This window comes from Talpa europaea, assembly GCF_964194135.1.
Source record: "Talpa europaea genome assembly, chromosome: 1".
Lineage (NCBI taxonomy): Eukaryota > Metazoa > Chordata > Mammalia > Eulipotyphla > Talpidae > Talpa > Talpa europaea.
In genome coordinates this window covers 715,924-741,487 of record NC_140073.1, presented here as the reverse complement: position 1 = coordinate 741,487, position 25,564 = coordinate 715,924, and the positions used below count along the sequence as shown (strand labels likewise).

Genomic DNA, 25,564 nt, shown 5'->3' with positions numbered 1-25,564 from the left:
AGGGCCACCGGTGCTTTGGAAGAGGAGCCGCCCCACCCACTGTGTGCACCACCTCAGACCTCAAGCCCCACGCGGCCGGCGTTGGGGTCCGGAGGCCTGTGACCCCGCGGCGGTGTGGGTGGGGGTGGCTTTCCGGCCTGGCGGCCCCTCCAGTCAGCGAGCACTGGGGAGCCGGCACGTGGCCACGGGCAGCTTTATTGCACGGAGACTGCACGGAGGAGCCGGGGGGGGGGGCGCCCAAGCGCGCCAAGCAGCTTCGGTGGCTCTTGACCCCAGGTCCCTGGGGTGTGCTGGACGCTGGGCCTCTTGCTGCCTCGGCTGTGCCTTCCCGGGAGCTGGGGGTGCCCCGGTGGTCCCGCAGCCATTGGCAAGTCCCTTCCCTGGCCTGGCTCTGGGCGGCGAGTGGGGTGGGGGCACTGGAGGGCCGGGCCGCGGCTGCGTGGCAGCCGGGAGGGTCCGGCGGCTTCTTCAGCAAGCGGGTGGCATCTGGCTCAGAGCCTGGAGGCCCCGGCCTGCATGGCAGTCTCGGGAAGCTGGAACACAGGTTGGGGTGGGAGTGTTAGCCTGATTTTGAGGGCCAAGACCCTGGCGCCCCAAACCGTCCCCTACTCCACCGGCCGAGGCCAGTGGGGGCTCCCTCGGAAGCCGCCCAGGCCAAGCTCCAGGCCCGGGCTGCCCGCACACCCTCTCAGCAGAGGGAGGGCCGCCGCCTGTGCATGCCGGGAGCCCCCAGGCTGGTCCTGGGGTTCCTGTGGCTCCTGGGGTTCCACCCCCGGGGTGGGAGCAGCTGCGCCATCACGGCAGCCCCAGCCCCCCCACCGGGGCAGGCTTCTGGCGGGCAGAGGCAGCCCGTGAGCCGGCCGCCCCTCCCCCGCCGGATGGTCTCCGCGCGGCCCAGACACCATTTGTCAATGTCCTCGCGGGCAGGTGGCGCCCAGAGCCCAGGGCGGGCGGCTTGGCCGGGACCACCCCGGCCGGGAGGGCTGTGAGGACCCTGTTCAGCGTAGCTCAGCGAAAATCGCTCCCACCTCCCAGCCCGTCTACCTCCAAGGACGCAGCCTGGCCTCCCGCGCCTCTGGCCGCCACCCTCCCCACTGGCTCCAGCGGACGCGCCTGTGGTCAGGCTGGCGACGGCGCGGCGTCCGCTGCCCACTGCGGCCGGGCGCCTTTCCTGCTGCAGGGGCGCCGGCCCAGCCCCCCAAGCCCTGCGCCCCACGTCCTCCGTGGGCAGACAGGCTGGCCCACGCCCAGGCCCACGGGTGTGCGGAGGACGCGCTGGACCCGCTGGACAGGCCAGCCGTGCCTCGGGCCTCCTGCGCGTGAGGGTCGCGAGTCCCTGGGGGCTGGGACCGGCAGGGCGGCTGACTCCGTCCCTCCTGGCTCCAGGTGCTGTCATGCTCATCGCCACCACCTCCGTGCCCCCCGAGACAGCTGCCCATGGCCCCCTGGGGTCCCCCGGGCCCCCGCCGCCACTGCTGCCCAAACCTGGGAAGGGCCACCCGCGCCTGCAGAGACTGCTGAGGAAGGCGGCCAGGAAGAGGATGTCGGGGGGCCACCCCGCGGCCTCGGCCGGGGCCTTCCGCGCCTCCTTGTCCCCCGTGAGCGAGGCCAGCCACGACCAGGAGCCCACGGCCCAGCTCCGGGCCCCCCCCCATCCCGGCGCCCAGGCCCCCTCGCCCTGCGGCCTCGCCGGGCGCTGGAGCTCGGTCTCTCGCCCGCCAGCCCCCGGGCCCCGGCCCCCAGCCCAGGCTCCAGAGCCTGCCCCAGCCCCCGGCGGGCCCGCAGGGGGCAGCGCCCACAGGAGCCGGACGCCGTCCCCACAGGCCGGGGAGCCTGAGCCCCCCAGGACGGCCCCGGAGTGGGGGCCTCCCCAGCCCCAGCCCCTGATCCCGGTGGCCCACATCCGCCCACTGCTTGCGGGGGCCCAGGCTGCCCACCCCCGGCCCGAGAGGCCCCCTGCGCCCAAGCCGCCCGCCGGCTTCCCGGCCCCAGTGTCCCGCGAGGCCAGCACCCGGGTCGTGGTGCCCATAGCCCCCACCTACCGCTCCCCACTGCCTCACGGGCCAGCCCCTGCACCCCCTGAAGCTGAACGCCCAGCGGGGCCTCCCCCAGCAGGCCCCGTGACCCAGCTGGTCTCCAGCGCCCAGGAGGCCTCCCTCCCCACCTCGCCGTCGGGGCCCCACCCGCGCCCGGGGCCTGACGTCGCGCCCGAGCCCCGGGTCAGCGGCTGGATGCGCCTCAAGAAACAACTGATGGAGGAGGCAGGGGCAGCCCCACCCTCACCCCCCGGGCCGGAGCCCTCGGAGCCAGAGGCGCCGGCCCCCGCCAGCCCGGCCCCGCGGCCTCCCGCCTCCCGGGCCTCCCGGCTGTGGGACGCCGTGCTGTACCGCGTGTCGCTGGCCGAGGCCCCCTGCAGCCCAGAGGGGCCCAGGGACGGACCGAGCCGCCCAGGCCACCTGCCCTTTCTGTGCCGACCCCGCTTCAACGCCCGGAAGCTGCTGGGGGCGGCCACCCGGCCCCCGCCCACCAGCCCCCCTGTGCTGGGGCTGAGCCCGCGGCCCAAAGACTTCAACCGCACGGCGGCCGGCTGGAGGGGGCAGTAACGGCCCAGGCCGGGCCCAGGGCTGCGGTGGGCAGAGCGGCCCGGGAGGGAGCCGGGACCCCGAAGAGGGCACCCGGGCGACTGGGGTGCTGAGAAGGTCCTGGGGGCTGGGCGGCTCCCACCCTGGCCCCGCCAGGCGCGCCCCAGGCCCACGAGCATGAGCCCTGTCCCTCTGCCTGCCCAGCTCTGCTCCCTCCACTTGGTGGGCAGAGTGTGGGGGGATGAAGGGGTGGCTCAAGGGCAGAGAAGGGGCCCCGTTCACACTCCCGATTCCTGAGGGGGCCAGGCAGAGCCTTGGTGGGATCTGCGGCAACGTGAGGGTGCGGCGGTTCTTGGAGAAGCGGGGGCTGGGGGCAGGCTGGGGGTGGCAGGCGGCCAGGCCTGGCGCTCCGGAAGGGAGTGGGTATGTACGTGGGTCCTGGGGCCCAGGCCAGCAATAAAAGTGTGTCGCCATGCGTCCGGCCACCTTCCTGTCTCCACCGGTGGGGAGGGCAGGGCGGGGACCGAGAGGCCCTCGGCTGTGGCCAGAGCAGGACACTCAGGATCTGACACTTCAGCCCAGACCCTCTGCCCACCCACGTGGGGCCCAAGCTCGGGGCCTGTGTGGTCCTCCTGCTCTGAGTCCAGCCTTGCTGCAGCCAGGACCACCTCGCCTGCCCGAGGGGCCAGCTGGGGCTTGGCCCTGCCCAGAGCGGGCTGCTCTCCCCCGCTGAGGAAGGTGGGCAGCGTGGACTGTGGACGCGGGCGGGGAGCACCCCTGGGTCCATGTTAGGGTGTGGGCAGCGGCGTTTGCCGGGGCCAGGCTTTGGCCACCCCCTGCCTGAGACCTGGTGGCCAGGCCACCCTCACCACCGGCCCCGGGGCCAGTAGGCCCGTCTGCAGCCTGGGCCCCGCGCCGCTAAGCACAGGCCGCCAGACCCACCCAGACTCACCTAGGGTGCTGAGGCCGTGTCCACCGGCACCTTCTCGTACTTCCCATGCCCGGTGGCCACAAACCGGAACTTCTTGCCGGACGACGGGGTGCTCTGGGGAGACCGGGGCAGGGGACGTGAGGAGGCGCGGGAGGCTCCAGAGCGGGAGCACAGCCCCGCCCCACCCCCTGCACCGACCTTCACGGTGGACGAGGCTGCAGGGGCCCCTTTCTGCTCCCAGAGGCCCTTCTTGCTCATGTCTCCAGCCACAACGTCCTGGAGCGAGGGGAGGGCAGGTGCGTCACGGTGGCCAGACCCACTCGACTCCAACTCTCACTCCCACCACTGCGCCGGCCCCTGTGTGGGCACCCGGGCCCGCAGGCTCTCCACGCCGCCGGCCACGGCAGCCACCCTGGAAGACCAGTACCCGCCCGGCCCAGTGGTGGAGCCCAGCCGGTCTCGCCCCGCCTGCAAGGGTGCCCGCCCTGCCCGGGAGGCGGCTCAACCTTGCAGGGGGCGCTCTTGGCCGCCGACTGGGCCTGCACCTCGCCACTCTCCCACAGACTCTTGGTGTTCGCGACGGCCATGCTGGGCAGCTCAATGGAGACCTGGCGGGCTGGCTTGGGGGCCCGGGCAGCAGTCTGCAGAGGAAGCGCCCCCAGGACCGCCTTAGTGGACAGTCTCGTGGGCCCACCACAGGGCTGCATGTCCACTCTTCAGAGGGGTGCTTCGCCATATACTGCCCCTGAAGGCTTTCCCAAGGGAGGCCTGGGCGGGTACCCCCAAAAGAGGTGTGCGCCTCCATTTGGGATGCTTGGGAAACACCCTCTCATCCCAGGTAGTAGTGGTGAGGTGGCGCAGGCCTGGCCCGGGCGAGGTGGCACAGGTATTGTCAGATGCGGGAGCACCAGTGGGCGGAGGCGTGTCCCTCCGAGCAGGGGGAGTGCTGGTGGGGTGCCTGTGGGGGCGCGGGAGGGTGGGGCCGTACCTCGACGGCCTGGGTGTACTGCTCCAGCCACTGGTCGATCTTGGAGGCGGGCACGGCCATCTGGGGCTTGCTCATGCCGCCGCTGGGGAGAGAAGGTCTTGTCCTACCAGCCTCTGCCTGCCGATCCCCCCCAGTGTGCTCAGGCCCCCGCTCCAGCCCCTCAGCCCCTTTCCAGCCCCTGCTTTTGAACCCCAGTCCTGCCCGGGAGCAGGCGGACAGAACTCTTTGTGAGGGAGCAGTCCAGGGCCTCGGCTCCGCCACTGAGCTGTGGAGAGAGGCCAGAGCCGTGAGCCTCGAAGCCCCGGGAGAGTGGCCAGAGTGGCCGGATCCCCGCGAGTCTGTGCCGGGAGTGGTGAGCTGGGAGGGGCCCGGGGGTCGACCTACTTTGGTGCTGGGGCTCAGGGGAGGTGAGCCCTGCTCGGCCGTCGCCTCCAGGGCCAAGGTTCTGGGTGTCCTGGGCTCCTGGCATGGCTGGTCCTGGGTAGAGGCTGAGGTCAGGGACCGGGAGGCCCTGTCTGCCCTGGCTTCGGGCCTTCCCAGCCCTGACAGCCCCTGGCCTGGGAGTCTCTGCCACAGGGATCGATGGGTCTGAGGGAGTCTCTGCCACACAGGGCCTCCGAACCCCACCCCTCTGAGAAAGTGGGGTGACGGTCTGGAGTGTTGGCTTCCTCTGTGGGTCTCACCACCAGCTGAGCCCAGGAGCCCCGCACCTGCTTCTCCGCCTGCGCCCCCAGGCTGCCCCGGGGGGCCTCCGCTGGGCCCAGCTCCTGGGGTCCAGAGCCGGGGCTCAGGCACAGCTCCTCCATGCCGGCCTGGGCTGAGCTCAGCGCGGGGACATCCTGGGCCCCACAGACATGCAGGCAGGGCCTGCGGGGAGAGGGAGGCAAAGCGGTGGTCACTTGCTGCTGAGGCGCCCCTTCCTGTCCCTGTGCCTCTGTGTCCTCATCTGTGAGAAGTGGGGGTTCGCATGGGGGGTCTGAGGAACTCTAAGACCATGGCCTCCTGGGGGAAGCTGGCCCCTCTCCCTGGGCCCCTTGGGGCAGGGCCTCCTGCTGGGCAGTCTTCTCCCCAGGACACCCCCACACCAAGGCCAGGCGGGGCTCTATGGACAGTGGCCTCGTGTCCAGCCTGCGGGCCGCCCTGGGGGCCTGGCTGGCGGCCCCGGGCCAGGGCTGGCTGGGGGCAGGGGCTGGGGAGAGGGGTCTTGTGCGGGGTGTCACTCTGAGGCTCCGGGGCGGCCGGCCTGGCACCCTGAGGTCGGGGGGCGCACTGCGGGGGGCCGGCAGCAGCGGGGCCCTGGGTCTGAGCGGGGCTGAGCTGGAGAAGCAGCGGCTCTCATTTTCCATGATTTCAGCCTCTCGGTGCGCGCCAGCGAGCCCCAGCCCCGCCGCCCAAGGTGGCCGGCGCGCCCAGCACAGAGGCCCATTCAGCCCGCGGCCAGGCAGGTGCGGGGGCGGGGCGGGCCGCGGCTCCCGAAGAGCCAAAGCGCCCCCTGCCGGCCGAGCGCGGGAGCGCGGGGCTGGGGCGCCCGGCCTGCAGGTCTGAGAAGTGGGGAGCACACCCGCTCCCCAGGGCGGGCGGGAAGCTGGGGTGCCGCAGCCCAGCGGGCCCAGGGTGCAGCGGGCCCAGGGTGCACACGGGCCGAGGGCCCCCGGGCGCTGGCGTCTGCCCTTGGGGTGGGAAGGGGGCTGCCCCTCGGGAAGGGGCTCATGTGGAGTTGAGGCTGGTTGGGGGTCTTGTGGGGTGCAGAGATGGGGTCTACTGACCCTCAGGGCAGGGGGACCCGGGTCTGAGCCCAGAGCCCCGGAGCAGAGCCGGCCCCTGGCTGGGCAGGGCACCGCCGAGGCCGCAGGCTTCGCGGGGTGGGAGCAGCCCCCACACCGGGCCCCGCGCACCCCCCCAGCCCGCGGTTCAGACACGTCTGCACATCTGGAAAGCTTGTCCCGCCGCCGCGCCGCCGCCCGCACATCTGGAAATACCTGCTCCCGCCGTGGGAATGGAGGCCGGCCAGCCCCGAGGGAGGAAGGGCGGGCGAGGCCGCCGCTCAGTGGGCTGCAGATGTGACAACACCCGCCGGCCACAGCTGGGCTGGCCGCGGCCCAGGGGCCCTGGGGAGCCCAGGGATGAGATTTCCTCCCGCCCCTCCCGGGCCCCTCGCGGCCGCCATGCTGTCTAGCCCTCTTCCTCCCTCCCCGCTCCGGCCTCCCCTCCCAGTCACAAGGGCCTTTTGGGGGGCCGCGGGGAGCCGGCGGGCGGGCGGGCAGGGCAGGAGCGCCACCCGGTGGCCGCCAGCACTTGCCTGTCGGGCTGGGCCTGCACACCGGGGCCCTCGGGCTCCCCGGGCCCCCAGGGCTGCTGCTGCTCCGGCTTCTGGGACCAGTCCCCGAAGCCCTCGTCCTCGTCGGGGTCCGCGGGCTCCAGCCTGCAAGGGGCAGGGAGCAGGCTGGCCTGGGCAGGGACCCCCCCATGGCCACATCTCCTCACAGTGCCAAGCCTCCCCATCCAGCCAGGGTGCCCCAAGAACAGGGCGTGCCTCCAGCAACAGCGCTCCCTGAGGCCTGGTGGTGTCTCCCCCATCAGTGGGGTGAGTCTCCCCATCAGTGTGGGGCTCCCCAAGGCCGGGCTGAGTCTCCCCATCAGTGCGCTGAGTCTCCCATCATTGTGGGGCTCCCCGAGGCCAGGCTGAGTCTCCCCCATCAGTGGGGCGAGTCTCCCCATCAGTGTGAGGCTTCTCAAGTCTAGGCTGAGTCTCCCCCATCTGTGGGATGAGTCTTTCCATCAGTGTGGGGCTCCCCAAGGCTGGACTGAGTCTTCCCCATCAGTGGGATGAGTCTCCCCATCAGTGTGGGGCTCCCCGAGGCCGGGCTGAGACTTCCCCATCAGTGGGGTGAGTCTCCCCATCATTGTGGGGCTCCCCGAGGCCGGGCTGAGTCTCCCCCATCAGTAGGGTGAGTCTCCCCATCAGTGTGGGGCTCCCCAAGGCCGGGCTGAGTCTCCCCCATCAGTGGGGTGAGTCTCCCCATCAGTGTGGGGCTCCCTGGGGCCGGGCTGAGTCTCCCCCATCAGTAGGGTGAGTCTCCCCATCAGTGTGGGGCTCCCCAAGGCCGGGCTGAGTCTCCCCCATTAGTGGGGTGAGTCTCCCCATCATTGTGGGGCTCCCCGAGGCCAGGCTGAGTCTCCCCCATCAGTGGGGTGAGTCTCCCCATCATTGTGGGGCTCCCCGAGGCCAGGCTGAGTCTCCCCCATCAGTGGGGTGAGTCTCCCCATCAGTGTGAGGCTTCCCAAGGCTAGGCTGAGTCTCCCCCAACTGTGGGATGAGTCTTTCCATCAGTGTGGGGCTCCCCAAGGCCGGACTGAGTCTTCCCCATCAGTGGAGTGAGTCTCCCCATCAGTGTGGGGCTCCCCAAGGCCGGGCTGAGTCTTCCCCATTAGTGGGGTGAGTCTCCCCATCATTGTGGGGCTCCCCGAAGCCGGGCTGAGTCTCCCCCATCAGTGGAGTGAGTCTCCCCATCAGTGTGGGGCTCCCCGAGGCCGGGCTGAGTCTCCCCCATCAGTGGGGTGAGTCTCCCCATCAGTGTGAGGCTTCTCAAGGCTAGGCTGAGTCTCCCCCATCTGTGGGATGAGTCTTTCCATCAGTGTGGGGCTCCCCAAGGCTGGACTGAGTCTTCCCCATCAGTGGGATGAGTCTCCCCATCAGTGTGGGGCTCCCCGAGGCCGGGCAGAGTCTCCCCCATCAGTAGGGTGAGTCTCCCCATCAGTGTGGGGCTCCCCGAGGCCGGGCTGAGTCTCCCCCATCAGCTGGGGCCCAGATGTGGTGCTGAGTCCCCCTCTGCCCCCGGCTGGCCCAGGGCATGGCCCAGCCCTCCCCTGTGGGGGTGCACTCTGCAGCCAGCCCCGCAGGCCCGAGTGCACAGGGGTGCTGCTCCCCCAGCCTGGCCTGCTAGGCCCCGGACCTGGCCTGAGGGTCTGTGACCGCTGCAGCACCCCACCCCACCCGGAGTTGCTGACTCGGAGAAAATGGAACGAAACAGGGCAGGGAGGAGGGGGGAGGCGCGGGGGAGAAGGGGGGCGTCATTGGAAAAACAGCCCAGCCCAGCCGCAGGCCTCCCGGGCCGGGAGGAGCAGGCAGCCGCCCGCCAAGTTGGACCCGGCCTCCGTGAGTCACCGGCAGCGGGGAGCCGGGGGGGCCGGGCAGGCCACGCAGCTGGGGTCAGCGCCGGCCAAGCAGGGCTGTGTGGGGCGCCAGAGAGTGAGTCAGACCCCAGGAGGCCGCTGGCAGGGGAGGCTGACGCCAGGGCCAGGGGCCGTGAGGACCCCACCCTCTGAACCCCAGCCAGCCTGGGGCGGCCCCGGGCCCCACGCTCGGACCCCAGCCCCGGCCTGACCAGCAGGGTGCCCTGCGGGGGTCGGGGCAATGCTCACAGCTTCTCCCGCTCCGGCCGCTCAGGGCTGCTCCGGCCGCCCCCGGCACCGGCCTCATCTTCCTCGGCTCCGGCCTGGGCTCGTGGGTGCCGCTCCCGGGCTGCCTCCTCCTCGTCCTCCTCGCTCCACTGGGCCGTGAGCCTGGGGGCACAGGGAGAGTCACCCCAGCCTGGACCCACCTCCTGCCCCAGCAGGCCGCTCCCCGGCCCCGTGGGAGGGCTGAGCCAGCTGCCACCCCTGCTGGGCCTCAGTTTCCCCCTCCGAAAGCCCGTGAGTGGCCACAGGAGCGGGCGGGGTGGGTGCCCCGGGCTGGGAGGCCCATCTGGACAGCGTGTGTCCCCTGGCGTGTCCACCCGGGCCTGCGGACACCCAGGGAATGGGCTTCAGGCTGTGCCTTCCTGCCCTGGCACCGGGGCCTGGTCAGAGCCAGGCGTAGGCGGGGGCACCCAGGCAAGGGACGAGGGCGTGGGGGTGCTGGGGGGCAGCGCCGCCAGCCTGAGCTCACAAGGCTGCGGCCTTGGCTGCCGGGCACTGCCCAGCCAGGCTGGGGTCGGGTCAGGCCGTCAGCAGCAGTGACTGCACGCCCTGGCCAGCCTAGGGGCCGTCCCTGCCTGCTCCCCCAAAGTGTGGCACAGGGGCAAGGAGGGGGCCCCAGAAGAGGGCCTGGGCCGAGAGCAGGGCTGTCTCCAGCCCCGCAGCCACCACCCCTCAAGCGGGAGCCTGTTCTCCACGTGCCCTCGGCGTCTCGTGGGCTGCCTCGGGTGGGGAGCGGGGCCCTGCGAGCCCCACTCGCGTTCAGGGCACGCAGGACTTCTCGGGGCCCCTCACCCCGGGCTCTGGAGAGCAGGGCCAACGCAGGCGGGCTCGGAACGGGGGTCCAGGCCTTGGCTCCAAAGGCCTCAGATGGTGAGTCTGGCCCCGCCGAGGGCCCCCGCACGCGGAGGGGGTGCCGGGGCTGTTTCTGCGGGTCTCAGCCCTGCCTGCGCGTCGTGTCCGCTGCCTGAACTCGCAGCCCCCACCCTGGCCGCCTCCCGCCAGCGCATGATCTCACCGCCCCTCCTGGGGCCTCAGACGAAAGCCAGGCCCCCGCTCAGCCCGCGCGGGCCTCCCGCTTGGCCACAGGGCGGCCACGCAGGCTCCGCGTGCTTGGCCCGCCCCTCCCGCACCCCGCTCCCCGCTCCCCAGGAGGCAAGGCCGGAGCTCTCGCTGGGGGGACCCGGGTCCCTGCAGCACCAGCCCCTCAAGTGGAAGGCACGGGCACGCAGGGCCTGGGCTGTGGGGACGGGCCTCCTGGGGCGCCCACGGGGGCTCCCGGGCCCGAGCCCCGCGCCTGGCGCGCGTGGTGGGTGCGTGTCCTGCTCTGTCTGCCCACGGGCCTGCTCGGGCACCCCGGACCCCCCAGCCCGGGCTGTTCACCAGCACAGACCGCAGAGCCCACCCGGGGCTGGTCGGCCGGGGCCAGCGCCACCGTGTCCCGGCCCGGCCTGCTCGCGCGTGCAGGCGGCTCAGCACACAGGCGCCCGTGCCGCTTGTGCAGCCCCAGCGCAGCGGCCATGCGGTGCACCCAGACCCTCACCCCGGGGGCTCTGTCACCCTCTCCCCGGCTGCACCCCAACTTCAGCCCCGCTCAGAGCCAGGACGTGGCTTTCGAGAGCACTGTGCGGGGGGCGGGCCCCGAGGCTCCCCCGCCCGGCGGTGGCTGCAGCCCCCAGCGCTCACAGCTCGTGGGCAGGGGTCTGAAAGCCAGGGAGGCCCCCAGCCCACGGCCCCAGCCCTGACCCCGCGGCCCCCAGCCTCCTGGCCGCCCCCCGCCTGCCCCAGGATGTGAGTCACACGGCCCCCGCCGGCCCCTCCCATGACCTCACCCCTCCTGCCGCACAGCTGGACTCCGTTCTGGGAATGGAGAGGGGGCGGCCTCCCGGGGTGGGGTGGGGTAGGGGCCTCTGGCCTGGGAAAGGCGCCGGCCGCCGGCCCAGACCCCTTGGCAGGCTCGGCGGGGCTGTCAGGCGCTGATGGGCGGTGAGGCCCCGGCGCGGCCGCGCCAGCTGCAGGGGATTTGCTGTCCCGCTCAGCGCAATTAGGCCACTTCCTGCGTCTGCTCGGGCCCCCGCGCGGCCCCGGCCCGGCCCGAGGGGTAGGGGGCCTGGAGAGGGGCGCCTCCTCCCCACGCCAGCCTCCTCCCGGGGGGTGGCCCCCGCTCCCCGCTCTGCGTGGGACCCCGCTTCGGGGCCATCCTGCCGGCCGCGTCCACCGCCTCCTGACCCCGGGCGCCAGCCCCCCACTCCTTCCTCCGGGGTCCACCCCACACCCGGGGTCGGCGGTGCCAGTGCCCGGCCCGGCCTCCCTGCCCTCCCAGCTCCTTCCTCCTCGCCCACCCGGCTCTGCCCCGGGGGTCCCGGCCCCCCGCCCCCGGCCGCTCTGTGCCCAGCCTCCCGGGCCTCCGGTGTGGCACGGGCCTGAGGGTGGCCGCGGCGCCCGGCGAGGACAGAACATGGAGGCAGATGTTTTGGGGGCCGCACCTCACCCTGTCCCCTGGCCAGCGGGGAGAGGGGCTTTGGGGTGAAGGCAGGGCCCTGCCCGGCAGCCTGGAGAGGGGTCTGCGGGCCTGGGGCTGGTGCCACACCAGGGAGAGCCCGCCGGGGACACTGAGCAGCGGGTGGCTGGGGGGGCAGGGAGGGGCCTGGGGAGGTGGCTGCAGGGAGCTGGGGTCGCCCACCGCCCCTGCACGGCCCAGCCCCTCCTGCCGGGCCGTCAGCACCCCCTGGTGTGTCCTTCCCATGGGGCGGCCCTCCGGGTCATGGCCAGGTAGACTCCTGCTGGGCAGGCCCTGGGCCCCAGCTCGAGCCGGGCAGCCGCCTTGGGGTGGGGGCTGGAAGGGAGCAGAGGCGCGGGCCAGGGAGGGGTGAGGCTGTCGCTGAGGCTTCAGGCCTAAGGGAAGCACTGGGGGACCAGGGCGCACGGGCGCCGTGGCGGGGTGGGGAGGGCGTCGTGGGTGGCATCTGGGGGCCGGCTGTGTGGGAAGAAGCCTGGAGGCTGCAGGGGCCCTCAGGGGGCAGGTGCCCCGCTCAGCACGGGGTGGAGAGGGGTGCAGGGGGGCAGCCTCCTGGACGCCTGCGTGCCCCGGGGCCCGGGAGGGTAGGCTAAGGTGCTGGGGGCAGGCATGGGGTGTGGGGCCTTGGGGAGACACCAGTAGTGGCTACTGGGGGGGCATGGGTGCTCATGGGGTCACCCTGGGGGCAGGGAGCAGGCAGGGGGGAGGCGGGCGCTCGGGAGACCTGGAACCTGCAGACCCCAAGTCTCTGTGGGGGGTGCAGGCAGAGGAAGGGGCTTCCCCTGGCCAGCCTGAGCCCCAGACCCAGCCTCAGGCTCTCATTGCAACAGGCCCACGTGAGGGCAGGACGGACCTTCCCCAGGGCACCCCCCACCGCCACCGCCCTGGCTCGGCCTGTGCCCTTGGGCTCTGACAGAGGATCCCAGCCTCTACGCAGGAACCTCCACGGGGAGGGCGGCACCCCAGCACCCCAGGGCCAGGAGGAGGGCCGGGTTGGGCACCGGGGGCATCCTGGGGGTGGAGTGCCGCGTGCCCCCTGAGCTGGCACTGGTCTCTGAGGGCCGGGCTGGGACTCTCTCCCCGACACGCCTAGTTTTTCACGCGTCACATCACTTGAGGGGCCCCTAGAGGCCCCCTTTGCAGAGCCCCCAAACCTGAGAACCCCCTGCACATCCTTCCTAGGCTGCCTGGGTAGACCGAGGTGGCCGCCTCAGCCTGGACACCTGGGCCTCTGCCCCGCGGCCACCGCACAGGCCCCGTCCAGCAGGTGCAGGTGCCCCCGGCTGCCCCAGCCTGGTGGGGCTCTTTGCCCCCTAACAACTGGGGATCGGGGCTGAGAGGAGCTGCTGGGTGGGGCGGCCCTCGCCGGCACCCACATCTGCCCCAGGCTCACGACCTCCCGGCCAGCACCCTGTCTGTCCGCTCCTGACCTCGGCCCGCCTCCCTCCCGCGGCCCCTCCCCTGCCTGGTGCTCCCTCCTCCCTTCCCTGGGCTCCCTCTCCCCTCCCTCTGCGCCCTCCCCCTGCCCCCCCGCCTCCCCCCTCCCCCCCACTCCCCGCTCCTCCTCCCCTGCTCTCCAGTCCGCAGGTGCTGGGACCCGAAGGTGGGTGACGGCTCCTCCGGCCCCTAAGCCCGGGGGCTGCCAGCACAGCCAGCAGCGCCCGCCTGCGGCAGGAGGCAGAGGGCACCTGGCAGCAAGCCTGTGCCGTGCCCCGTCTCCAGGGGCCTGGGCCGGCCCCACCGCAGCGTCTCCCCTCTCCTGCTCCCCAAGGCCACGCGCAAAGTCCACCACCCTGGGCGGACCCGCTGCACACCCTAGCCGGCAGCTCCCGCGTCCCCCCACCGGGCAGCATCCAGGGAGGCGTCTCCAGAGCCCCCCACCACCCCTGCGGGCTCCACCTCCAGCCCCAGGCATCCCCACAGCACAGCTCTCCCGGTGCCCAGCCCTGCTGCCCACCGCCTGTCCTCCCAGTGTGTCCAGCCCCAGCCCCAGACAGCTCCGGGGGACCACCGCCCAGCCTACCCATCGCACACCCTGCCGCAGAGGCACCCAGGCTGGCCGAGGTGCCCCAGGGGCTCTGGATCCTCCCCGTGGGCCGCCCGGACACTTTGGCTAGCCTCAGGCTTCGGCCCCAGACCCCTCTTGCCGCCCCCCCACGCACTGGCCACGCACCCGCCACAGTCCTCGCGCGGGGGCTGTCACCTCCCCTGGCAGGGGGTCCTACCTCTTGTGATGTGCTCCATGGTCAGCCGCCCGGCCCTGGGGCCGCTGCTCGGCTACCTCTGCCCCATCTGCCCTGCTCGCCTGCGCCAGGCCCGGGGTCGGAGGTCACGGTCTCACCTCCCTCCATCCACCGGCCTGGGGACCCAGTGGGACTGCAGGCGCTGGCCGCTCCTCCCTCGGTCCAGCACGCTGCTCCTCCTGCGAGTCACTGACCACAGCACGCAGGCGCCCCCACCCCTAGCATCCTCGCATCCTGGTGGCCCTGCCCCTCCACAGGCGCCGTCCCAGGGGACCCAAGAGGGGGCCTGACCACACGGCGCCCCGACAGCCCCGAGCCCCCGCCCGCTGCGGCTCCGACCCGGTCTCCTCCTGGCACCAGACGGCCCTCCGGGGAGCGTCGCTCGGAGCCGGCTGGGGCTGCCTGGCAGTGCTCGCGGGAGCTCACGAGGCCAGATCTGGCACACTCCCAGACACGCGGCAAGGGCTGGCATGGCGAGCCAGCCATCCCGCCTCCCGCCCGGCCGGCCGCACCCAGGCCGTTCCCCTCCGGCCCGCACCCCTCGCCAGCCTGCCCCGCTGGCGTCCAGGCCCAGGGGCTGCCCACCCTTCCCCCTGCCCCGGGCTGGCCGCGGCTCCCGCACCCCCCCACCCCCACCCCCGCCAGGCCCTGCACGGCCGCCGCTCGGCTCTGCACCACAGCCCGGACCCTCGGGGTCCCCGGGCGCCCCAGGGCAGACCCCCGGGGTGCAGGGATGGGGATGGCTGCGTGGCTCTGACCCAGGGGGCGCCTGGGTCACCTGGGCTGTGGCAGGTCCCACTGCTTGTCCCCAGCCCCTGCTGCCTGCCCGGCAGGACCTGACCGCCTCTGCCCCTCACCCCTGCACACAGGGCGTGGCCGGCCCCGGTTCGGGAGCACCCTGCTGCCGGCTGCGGGGTCAGGTGCCACCTGCCACCCTGTGCCCCCTGCCCAGCAGCACCCACCGTATGTGCCCGCCGCGTGTGGTCCGGCCCCGGGCCCCACAGGCAGGAGGCGAGGCCGGGAGGGCAGGTCACGGGGCTCACCTGCAAACGAGGCCAGGGCGCAGCTGACTCGGGGCTGCCAGGGCAGGAGCCACCTCAGCCGGGCAGATGCCCCCTCCCCCCGGCAGATGCCCCCTCCATCCCCCGCCCACCTCCCCGGGAGTCCTGCAGGTGTTGGAGGTGCAGGACCCCAGCCCGCCACACGGCGCTCGCTGCCAGCCCTGCCCAGCCTCGGGGGGCAGCTTGGGGGGCCATGGCGGGGTGGTGCGTCCCCCGCCCCCGCGGCTGGTCCTGCCTGCCCGCCCTGCACCTCCTCCCCCGCGCTGCCTTCACGGTGGTCCCTGCCCCGGCTCTGCTCCGCCGCTCTCCTCCCCTCCCACGCCGCGGGACGGCTCCTGGCCACGGCCCACCGCCCCCCAGCGGTCACGCGCACCATCCTGCTCGCGCCCGGGGCCTCACCCCCTCGCCTGTCTGCAGCCACGGTGCCCTCCTGCCTGCGGGCACCTGTGTGGCCACCCTGGCCACCCACCTGTGCTGAGCAGCTCTGAGCCGGCCAGGTACTCCTGGGGCCGCGCTCTCCGGCCATCCTTCAGGCCAAGCCCCCTGGTGCCACCGCAGGCTCTGCCGAGCCCCGGTGCCCGTGCACCCTGGCCACTGCCTCTGGCCGCTCTGCCCGGCACTGGCTCTCAGGCTGGGGCTGGAGCCTGGCCTGGACCTCAGCGCTCTGGGCTCTGGGCCTGACACCCTGCCCAGGGCCGGTCCCCCGCTGCCGGCTCGCCTGGGGTCCCGGGAAGCGCCCGCTCTGGCCTACCCGCCACCCAGTCCCATGGCGGCACCGCCCACCAGACAGACGCCCGGCCTCTGCCAGGGCGGGGGCCGCCCCACCCCCAGATCCGGGCCTCGGGTGGGTCCAGGGCAGCCACACCCCTTTGGACACTGCGGTTTGGAGGCCTGGCTTCCCTGCCCCCCCCGGGCTGTCCCAGCGGGCTGCCCGCCCCGCCCGGCCCCGCAGCCGCAGGAGGGTCCTCGAGGCTCCAGGGCCGGCCCGTCCGGGTGGGGCAGCACCGGCCCGCAGGGGCAGGCACCGAGAGCGGTGGGGACGGGGGCACCAGCTCCGGGATCGCCCGGGACCCAGCCCTGGCAGGGACCTGGCAGGACCCCGCAGCCCCCCACTCTGAGCCGCCTCTCCAAGCCCAGTGCCCCGGCCTAAAGGCAGCCCACGTCCCAGCAAGCCCCAGACGCATTTTCACCCTGACGTCCCCAGCACCGGGTGCCTGGCAGCCTCGGCTCTCTGGGGGCAGCGCTGTGAGTGCAGCCTCCTGGAGGGCAGAGCTTGACGGGGGGGCCCCTGGGGGTCAGCCTGGAAGCCCAAGCTGGGCACGGGCAGGGGGGGAGCCCACTCTGGGCGCCCAGCCCGTGGAGGGTCACGTGGGGCAGGGAGGGCCATCTCCCCACTGGCCACGGCGTCACTCCGCTCTAACGAGATTAAGCGGCCACACTGCTCCGGGGGCCCTGCCTCCGGCCCCTGCTTGAGGCGAGAACGTCCCCTTCCCACCCTGCGTCCAGAGGGGCATGTGGCCGGGGGTGCGGCTGGCCGTGTGAGCTGGGCCTGCCGGCCAGGCCTGAGAGCATCACTGTCATCCCGGCTGTGCGGGGCCATGCCGCGCCCAGGGGTGCCCCAGCCTGCCCTCCTAGCCCATGTGGCATGAGCCCTGGCCCGACACTTGCCCAGGCTCTTCCTGACACACCCCAGGGGGCTGCACTGCCCTCATGGCCTCAGTTTCCCCATTTGTTAAGTGGCACCAGGGAGGCCAGGGGTTTGGCCTTGGACACTCAGTACCCCAAGGCTCAGAGCTCCTCAGAGGGCAGCAGTGCCCCTGAGTCACCCTGCTCAGGGAGACAGGCACTGGGGCCACTCTCCGTGTGGGGGCCTGCCTGGTCAGCGGCACCTGCCGGGCAGCCGGGGGAATTCTGGACAGGATGGGGCGGAGGCAGGAGGCAACATGCGGGCAGGCCCAGGGGCAGGCAGGGGCTGCAAGCCGGCCAGCAGGGGCCCACTCATGCCGCACCGGGCCAGGGGTCAGGAGAGCGCCCTCACCCGCATGAGACCGCCTCACTGTCCTCCGCACCACCCTCCAGGGCCTTGGTCCCGAGTGCCCGGCTGGGCAGGCCTGGGGACACTGCCCCACACACCACCGGAGGAGGCAGGGGCAGGCCGGGGGCAGGGAGGGGAGGGCAGTCCTTGGCTCAGGAGAAACCTGGTCAGGCTGCCTGGAGGAGGCAGCATTTCAGCTGGGCCTGAGATGCATGGAAGGGCTGAGGAGGAGGAAGGGCGCTGCAGGCGGCTCAGAGGCCGGGCAGGGGCAGCAGTGGCTCTGAGATGGCCTGTGGCCGGCCAGGCAGGGGCCACCACACCCCTCCTTTACGGAGGAGGAAAGGGGGCAGGGCTGTGATGCTCGAAGGTGCAGGGGCCGGCAAAGGCCCACGTGACTCCGAGATCCGCTCTCACCGGGGCCCCTGCAGGGCCAGCACCTGAGAGCAGGGCAGCGAGTATGGCTGAGAGTCCAGTTTCAGCACCTGTGAGGTCAGGGGTGACCAGAGGGTCCCCGGGATCAGCAGGACCGCGGCCAGCTGAGTGGAGGACGTGCTGCCCAGGTGCTCAGGGAGGGCCCGCGGGCGGGAGTCGAGCGGCGGGAGCGGCTGTCCACCCGCGTGCCTACCCCGACAGGGCCTACCCCGACAGGGCCCCAGCTAACGTGGTAGCCCTGGGCCCTGTAGGCGGCCGCTCGGGCACCGGGCCTGGCCGCAGCAACCTACCTCGGAGGCTCTCCAGGCCCTGTCTGCGGGGTCTTCCGCGGGCGCCCGGGGCTGCCCATGCTGCCGGTGCCCAGCGCTGACCCGGCCTGACCCCGGCTCTGGGGACGCTGCGGCTCTTCTTCAGAGGCCACCGCCACCGGCCTCTGTCTGCGGCTGCCTCCTCCCGCTCCTCCGGGGCCGGATGCCCCTCGCCCCTCCGCTCCTCTCCCTCCTCCTCCTTGGCTGCCCCGTCCCTCGCCCGGGCCCTCTCGGCCCTGTCTGTGCCTGGCCTCGCCGGGACACCCCCTCCCTGACCGCGACCTGCGCCTGCCGCGGAGCGGCCCCTGCGGGCTCCGGGCAGCAGCCCTGCCTGTGTCAGTGCCCCGGGCCCTGCCCACGGCCCCCAAGGCTGCGTCTCGGCCCCGTCCTCCTGCAGGACGCTGCGCAGCTGCTTCCCTCGTCCCCCAGCCCCTCCTCCGGCCCAGGCTCCTCCACCTTCACCTCCCCTCCTCCCAAGGCCAGTAAAAGTGTCAGAGAGAAACTCTCCCAGCCGGCGGCCCTGGCTCGGTGGGACCCGTGGCCCACGACAGGCAGAGTCGAGGCGGCCTCCTGCCCCCTCAGCCCGGCCTCCCCTCGCCCCCGGGCCGCGCCCGCCCGCGCCCCCCTCCAGCATCGCCGGCTCGGCCCCCACCTGCCCTCCATCCTGGGCGCAGCCGGCCGGGCCGCAGGCCGCCTCCCTCCCCCCTCGGCTACCTGTGGGCCCGCACCCCGGCCCTGCCCGCTGGCCCCGCCGTGCCCGCGCCCTGCCCCACGCCCGGCCCTCTCCTCCCGGCTCCCTCTGGAGCCTCCGTCCCCGTCTGCCTCCCTCCCTCCGTCCGTCCCTCCCTCCTCCTCCCTCCTCCCTCCCTCCCTTCTCTGCTGTTGCCCGTTGTTCGTCCCGCCTGCGCCTGCGGTCACCTCGCGGGAGCAGCCAGGGCACCCCCGGAGTCCTCGCTACTCCCCAAATGGGGCGGCTGCGGCCCTCACTGCCCCGCCCCGCCGCCCCGGGAGGTCAGAGTGGCCGGGCCGAGCGGCAGAGACAGGCACGGCCCCTCTAGCCTGGAGGGCCGCGCGCCCGGGACGTGGCCCGTGGGCACAGGTCAGCGGGTGCCCTGGCCGTGGCCCCTGCCCCGTCCCGGCCGTGGCCCTGCGCAGCCCAGCCCGCCGTTCCCCCGGTTGGGCTGAGTCGCCGTGACTCACGCCGGGACCTTCGGGCAAGTGGTCCGGGGGACCGACTCTCGCGGGGTGGCCGGGCCAGCTCTGTGCCTGCTGGGCGAGCTGGCGTCCAGGGCCCCGCCTGCCCCGATGTGCACGGCCGCCCAGAGGCGGCCCCCACGCCCACGCCCGGCGGGCGGCCGAAGCTCAGGCAGCAGCCCTGGCGCCCGGGGCCCCAGCGCCGAACCGCAAGCCGGGCCCGGCAGCTGCCCGGCACTGCGCAGAGGAGCCCAGCACGCCCTTCCCCGCAGGGCGGCTTCTGGCCGGCAGCGTCGGGGCTGGAGGGTGGCACGTGAGTGCCCAGAGGGCGAGGCTGCCTGATGTGAGCCCAGGGAGAAGGCGGCAGGCAGGCGGCGGCCACACGGGGCGGTGGCAGGTGGGCACACTGGACACTCCGTGCGGTCCGGGCACCGCTCAGCTCCCCTCACCGCACACGGCAGGTTGGACCCGTGGCCAGAGCTGAGGGAGCCTGCAGCCTCCCACACAGCCCGGAGGGACAGGGATGCAGACACACCAGCCCTGCCTGTCGCCCGCCCAGCACCCACGGAGCGGCAGAGGCCTCGGGACGCGGAGGAAGCGGAGGCACCGGCAGCCGCTGCCCACCAAGGGGCCGGCTGCCTCTCCTTCCCAGCCCCTCCTTGCTGCTGCCCCAGCTCTAGAGTCCAGCCACGGGCAGCCAGGGGGATGCACGGCCGGTGAGTACTGAGGTTCCAAAAGAGGACAATGTTCCCAGGCGGCCACGGGGGTGGAGGGGCGCCCGTCGCTCGGCATGTGAGGAGCCGCACGGCCATCTTCAGACTCGCCAGCGGGTGGGGGTGGCGGGGGGGGGTTGGGTTGCGTCCAGCTAGGACAAGCGATAGGAGCAGGAGGGCAGAGCATTTGACATCGACTGTGCTAGTGTCCGTCCACCCGCCCACCCCCACCCCCCCATCTGCCACCTGCCACCCCCACCCATCCATGCGTCCCCCACAGAGCTGTCTCCCCGGGCGCTGTGTATCAACCCATCGCTTTCTTAGCGCTTCTCTGCAGCGGGTGTCCCTGGCAGCACGGCCTGCCCTTCCTGGGTCCGCTCAGCCCATTCACGCGTCCCAGTGTCCATCTGCCTCTCGAGGACACCGAGTGCTCACCCACCTACCCATGGACGTCAAAATCATCAACACAGAGGAGACCCTTGGCGGCGGCAGCCCCCACCAGCTGGAGCGTGACGCCCGCCAGGGGCGCGTCGCCGGTACCAGCACCCCCAGCCCGGGCCGTCTGTCCGGCCACGCGGCCGGCGCGTGCTCCTTCCTGCGTCCTCCCGGCGTCCTGGGCACCCCTTCCTGCCCTGCTGCCCCGCCCAGGCGCTCAGCGCCCACCCGTCCCCGTCCAATCTGCCTTCGACACTCGTGTGCGCTCTCCCACCCGGCAAGGGCCGTCCTGTGGGCGCAGCGCCCGTGGGCCCCAGCCGCCTGCCTCGCTCTCGGCTGCGCGGGTCGGGTCCGTGCAGCTTCTGCAAATGTGAGTGGCTGTTATTTTCAGCATCTGCTCACCCCTCGCCCCCCCACCCCCGGCCAGGCGTCCACTCCCCCGGTGTGGGGTTTCTCCACCCCCCGCTGGGTGTTTCCAGCAAGGGCGCCAGGCACCCGCTCTACCCAGACGCATCTTAGGTGCTGAGGTCGGCGCCCAGAACGTCCCGCTCTCCCTGCTGGTGTTTCACGGGAGCACAGAGCAGACGGGCCAGTGCGGCCCTGGCCTGCCGGGGTGGTGGGCACAGCAGCGTGCGCGGCTCAGGGGAGAGAGAGCGTGGGGGGCCCGCCTCCGAGGCACGGCAGCCGGAAGCCTCGAGGGGCGGTGGGGGGGGGCTCTCCTTATCTGAAAAGAGAGAAAACAAGGGAACGGACCCTCGAGCACAGGGAGACGGGCCCGGGAGGGGCAGCAGCGCCCGGCCTCCAGCCGTCTCGCGGCACCGAGCTCCTTTACCTCCCTGGACCCATGCCCAGCGGCACGCACCGTGGGCCGTGCCCAGCTCGCCACCCAGAACCCACCTGAACGGCTGCGATTCTAAGGGTCCGAGCCGGGACGTCCCACAGGCTGACGTGGGCGCCCGCTGCTGGTCAGTGCCCTCGTTGCCCAGCCAACCTGCGCCCGCTCACCCACCGCCCGGCTGCCTGGGCATCGGCCCCTGCCCTGCACACGTAACCAAGCACCCACCCACTGCCGCGCAGCTCTGGCCCGGCCAGCACCTGGCCAGCTGGCCCCAGAGGGCCTCTCCTCGCGGCCGTCCTTCAGCACGCAGCCCGCAGAGCTCTGAGGGGGGCTGCGTGCAGCTCTTGGGGGCCGAAACGCAGAGTGGAGGGTCGTGCTCAGGCACTGCCCCGCGCACCTGCCCAAGCAGCCCTGCCCTCGCCGCGGCCTCCACACCATCTCCAGGCCACTTGTGCACACACGCATGCATGCACATGCACATGCACATGCACATGCACGCCCAGTGCACACACCACACACACGCATGCGCACACCTAGTGCACACAGGTGCACATATCGCACACCAGGCACGCAACATGTGTACACACAATGCACACACGCGCATGTGCACATGCACAGACCTACACTCAGGCGTGGGCTGCATGGACACACATGCACGCCCAATGCACACGCGCGCGTGCATGCCTGCACACACGTGCTCACACACACGCAGGGTTTTTCTGTCCACCCCTCTCTTCGCCCGCCACCCCCCCACCCCGCTGGCCCTGCTCCCTGCTCCCTGCTCCCTTCACCCAGCGTCGCTTCGGCACTGCTCCCTTGGAAAGCAGGTGGGTGCTCGTCAGCAAAGGGGCGCGCCCAGCCCAGCAGGAGGGGGCCTGGGTAGCAGAGAGAGGCTGGCGCCGGCGTGGGGCCAGGAGACAGGCCGAGGCGTCTCCATTCTCCGCAACCCACCTGTCGTCACCCCTGCCCAGGCTGGCCTGCGGGGGGCGAGGGGGGGCACGGCGGGGGGCGGCGCCCGGGAGTTACCAAGGAGCAAACCACCCAGGAGCGCACGGGGTGGGAGGAGGAGCACATCCCTGCAGGAGGTGGGGCTTGCGCCCGGGGTGGCGTCGAGACCCCCTGGTGTGCATGCTCGCAGGGGGCCAGGCACCCCCCTAGTAGGAGGGCGGGGCCGTGTGGGGCTGCCCCGGGGCCCGCCCCCGCCTCTGAAGCCAGAGGCCCAGGCCCCGCTCCTGTGAGTGCGGCAGCCCTGCCCCTGTGGGACCAGCCTGTGCCCCCGGCAGCTCCCAGCTTCCAGCTCTGGGGCAGCTGGCCACGGAGTGGGACAGGCCCGGCCGGGCCCCAGGAATGCATGGGGTCTTCCTGCCCGGCCCCCCGTCTCCGGGCAGGGCGGGGAGACCTGCGGCTCCCAGTCCTCTGTGCTCCTGCGGCGCCCACACCACAGCGGTCCCGGCCCTCTCTCCGCCTCCGGGGTATTTGGGGAGCGAGGCTGGCTCCCGAGCCATTGTGGGGCCTCGAGTGTGGCCTCCCCCGGCGGCTGCTTTCTGTGCATCTCCACTCCAGACCGGCCGGGGGGCCTGGTCGTATCGGACCTGGGTTCGGGAGGCCGGGAACCCTGGACCTGGGGCCTGGGGGCCGGGAGCCCCGGGAGGGCTTGCGAGGCCTGGAGAGGGAGTTCGTGAGGGAGGCTGCTGGGGTCTGAGGGCTGGGGTTTGGGTGGGGCTGGGCGGGGTGGGGACTGAGGGTTCCTTTCTAGAAGTCTCTGGAAAGACCCAGCTCCTTGGGACAGGGCCAAGTTCCATTTCTGCTTTTGGGGGAGACCCCGGTCTTCTGAGCACGGCCTCTGCGGAAGGGGGCTCAGGGCAGCCCAGCGCAGGTTACCGAGAGGGGTGCCACTTCGGGGTCCCCTAAGCATTGCAGGGTCCCCGGCCCCTGACCGGGAGTCTCCAGGGGCTCCCCGAGCCCCTGGCCGGGAGGGGAGTCAGGAGCACGCTCCCAGCAGGCCCGGGCATGTGCGACACTGCTGGCCCCCGGCCGGTCCAAGCGCGAGTGGCCAGAGGGAGCAACGCGGGAGAGCCGGCCAGGGCCACGGGGGCCAGCCGGGGTCAGCGCAGGTGCGGTCCTGCCCCGAGCCCCGTCCCTTCCTCCTGCCCCCGCACGGGCACTCGGAGCTCCCGGGGCAGCTGGGGCGAGACAGAGGCCGGGGAGCAGGGTGGTAGGACAAGCGTGCCGGGCAAGGGCCTGCCCCGGCCCACCTGTCTGTCCCGGCCCTGCTGGCCCCGCCTGCCCAAGGCAGATGGCCGAGGGGGAAGCACCGGCCTGGCCTCCACCGGCAGAGGACATCCTGCCCCTCCCGGCTCTTCCGGGCTCCAGGGGCCTCTGGCCTGGCAGGGGGTGGAGACGAGGTCTCCTGGGCCCAGGCCTGACCAGCTCTGAGCAGCCCTCAAGTCTGGCGCCCAGGCAGGGCTGGGGGAGGCCCCCCGCGGTGCGGTCCCCCCCCCACCCCCCGCTTCTCCCCAGCAGCGTGGCTGCCGCTTCGCCCAGCCCGCCCTTCCTGGGTGGTCTCCGGCGCGGGCTGCCTCTGGGGGCGCCAGCCTGTGCTGGGACAGTGGACGCCACCCAGGCCCGACTGCAGGGCTCCTCCCCCTCGGCACCCCGGGGCCAGGAAGAGGAGGGCTTCCCTCCAGCCGCCGAGCTTCACCCCAGCTGCCGGCAGTGCTGGTCCCAGCCTCTCCCGGGAGACCAGGGTCCCTAAGAGCAGGATCGAGCAGGCCTCCAAGGGCACAGGCCCAAGGGCCCTCCGGGCGGCCCCCAGACCCCCCGCCAAGGGAAAGTGATGGGGGTGGGGTCAGAGGCCGGGGCAGGTGGGGCAGGGCCCAGGCCGGGCGGTGCTGACCGTGGCTGTGGGGCCTGTGCCGAGGGAGACAAGGCAAAGGCCTGGGCTGGACAGCGTGGACGGGCCTCCAGAGCCGGGCGGGTGGGCAGCCAGGGGGGCCGGAGAGCCACGACTCCGGCCTCTTCCAGAGCGGGAAGGGCTGGGCACACCGGGAAGAGGAGGGAAGGGAGGCCAGCGCAGCTGAGCAGGCCCAGGGTGGCCACCGGGTGGACGTTGCTGCCCTCAGCGGGGGCACAGGGGTCCATGGGGACCAGGGCGCGGCAAGTAAGGGAAGGTGGGGCGTGAGCAGGAGCCAGCAGAGGCCAGTGTTGGGGTCCCCCAGTGCCGCACTGGGGCCTCCCGCGGCCCTGACCTCGAGTCCTGATGGGGGCCGGGGGCCTGCGGCCGGGACACGCTGTCCTGAGTAGCCTGCAGGGCGCGGTCGGCCCTGGGCGCCTGCCACCCTGAGGGCCCCGGGCAGCCTTCGGGGCCCAGGGGTCTCCCCTGCTCAGCAGGCCCGTTCTCCCATCCTCGGCCTCAGGGGGTGCCAGGGGCTTCCCAGCCACAGGGCACTGCCCAGCGCGGGAACCCCCACCCAGCATGGCAGGAAAACCCCTGCTCCTTGGGACCCCGCCCGCCGTGGTTCTCAGTTTCACTCTGAGAGGCCGGAGTCCCACATGCGGAAGGGGGGCGCCCGTGGGGCTGGGGCCAGCCCGGCTCTCCCCCCAGAGACGGCCCCTCGTGGGGCACCTGCCCCCAAGGCGCCCCGGGGAGCGCGGGGTCACCCCAGCACACAGCCACCCCGCCGCCGCCCCGCAGAGGGACAGCTGGGAGGGCGGGTGGCCCCGCGGCCCGGGCGAGGCGGGTGCCCGGCCAGGCCCCTCTCCTGCCCTTCTACGGGCATGAGCACTGGGAGGCCGGGCCCCGGCTCGGGCCGCTGGCGTGAGGCCGTTTCTGAGCGAGGACACAGCTGTCCTGGTCACCTGCTGGGCCCCGAGTGACCTGCCCCTCCCCTCGCAGGACTCGCCGTGCCCAAGGGCGCACAGCCGGGGCCTCCCGCCCCCTCGGCCCCGGGACCCCACGGCTGCGGGCAGCGCGGCCCCAGCAGCCCCGTGGGACACTCACAGGCTGAGCCACCCCCCCCCCCCAGCCCCGGGCCCCCAGGGTGCCGGGTCTGGAGCAGGCTGGGCCCCACACAGGCCCCCCTTCTGGGGAAGGCGTCCTCACGGTCGGGGCCGGCCCCAGCCCAGCCGAGCGCCCAGAGCCCGCTTCCCAGGCAGCCCTGGGCACGGGGCCCGCCCGCAAGCTGCTGAGCCGGGCCCCCGGTCTGCGTGCCCGCCCGGCTCCCCAGCGCCGGCCCTCGCCCCTGCCTGCGCCCAGACGCCCTCGCAGCTCTCCCGGGACGAGCCCCGGCGGACCCGCCTCCCTGGCCGCCCGCCCCTCCTGGCCAGCACCGCCGGGCACCGCGGCCCCAGGGCAGTGGGTTTCCCAGCCCCTCCTGCTGCTCAGGTGGTCCTGCCGGCCCCACCCGTCCGCCCGACCACAGGGCCCCCCCGCAGCCCCCCAGCGGGCCCCGCCGCGCGCGCCTCCTCCGTCAGCTCGGGCCTCCTCCTGAGCCCGGCCCCCCGACTTGCCTTCTGGCCAGGGCCCCCTCGCCCCCCACCCCGCTGTCCAGGCCACATCCTGGGTCCCCGCGGAGACATTCGGGCCTCGCCCTGGGCTGGGGCCCGCGGGTGGTGCCACTCGGCAGCCCTGCCAGTGTGGGAGCCGCGCCGGCCCGCGGGCTGGAGGGTCGCAGACGCCGCCCTGAGCCTGGCCCCGGGCCCGGCCGGGTGGGCGAGGCCCCCACGCAGACCCCCTGGCCGCCTTACCCCAGGCCGCGCTCGGGTGCCGGCTGGTCCTGCTCCTCGGCCTCCGCCATGCTGGCCCAGGCGCGCGAGTGTGGCCAGGTGCGCC

The 25,564-nt window shown here is 73.3% G+C and overlaps 2 protein-coding genes across 4 annotated transcripts; one reads left to right on the top strand and one right to left on the bottom strand.

The window, feature by feature from the left end:
- Positions 1-187: 187 nt before the first annotated feature.
- On the bottom strand, positions 188-25,564 carry LSP1 (lymphocyte specific protein 1). 3 transcript variants are annotated; one of them, XM_084244057.1, is made up of 11 exons: positions 17,536-17,632; positions 8,924-9,064; positions 6,801-6,923; positions 5,212-5,368; positions 4,886-4,978; positions 4,725-4,766; positions 4,502-4,585; positions 4,020-4,154; positions 3,712-3,789; positions 3,535-3,627; positions 188-533 (listed from the first exon to the last, which is right to left on the bottom strand). In XM_084244057.1, the coding sequence occupies exons 1-10, from the start codon at positions 17,592-17,594 to the stop codon at positions 3,535-3,537; spliced, it is 1,005 nt and encodes a 334-aa protein (XP_084100183.1). In that variant the 5' UTR covers positions 17,595-17,632; the 3' UTR covers positions 188-533. The 3 variants fall into 3 exon arrangements, 1 of the variants encoding a protein (XP_084100183.1); XR_014617082.1 differs by lacking the exons at positions 188-533; positions 17,536-17,632 and adding an exon at positions 25,480-25,564 and having other exon boundaries at positions 3,712-4,154; XR_014617083.1 differs by lacking the exon at positions 188-533 and having other exon boundaries at positions 3,712-4,154.
- PRR33 (proline rich 33) lies at positions 1,395-2,607 on the top strand (the record flags this gene model as incomplete). The annotated part of the gene is made up of 2 exons (XM_084249825.1): positions 1,395-1,706; positions 1,824-2,607. 2 exons carry the CDS (start codon positions 1,395-1,397, stop codon positions 2,601-2,603), a joined length of 1,092 nt encoding a protein of 363 aa, XP_084105951.1. The 3' UTR covers positions 2,604-2,607.

Excerpts from the sequence above, each read along its gene's own strand:
- LSP1 (XM_084244057.1), bottom strand. The coding sequence starts at position 17,594 with ATGGGCAGCCCCGGGCGCCCGCGGAAGACCCCGCAGACAGGGCCTGGA. Across the intron at positions 6,924-8,923 it reads CGGCCGGAGCGGGAGAAGCT|GCTGGAGCCCGCGGACCCCG; the intron begins GTGAGCATTGCC and ends TGCCCCTTGCAG. Across the intron at positions 4,586-4,724 it reads TGGACTGCTCCCTCACAAAG|AGCGGCGGCATGAGCAAGCC; the intron begins AGTTCTGTCCGC and ends CCTTCTCTCCCC.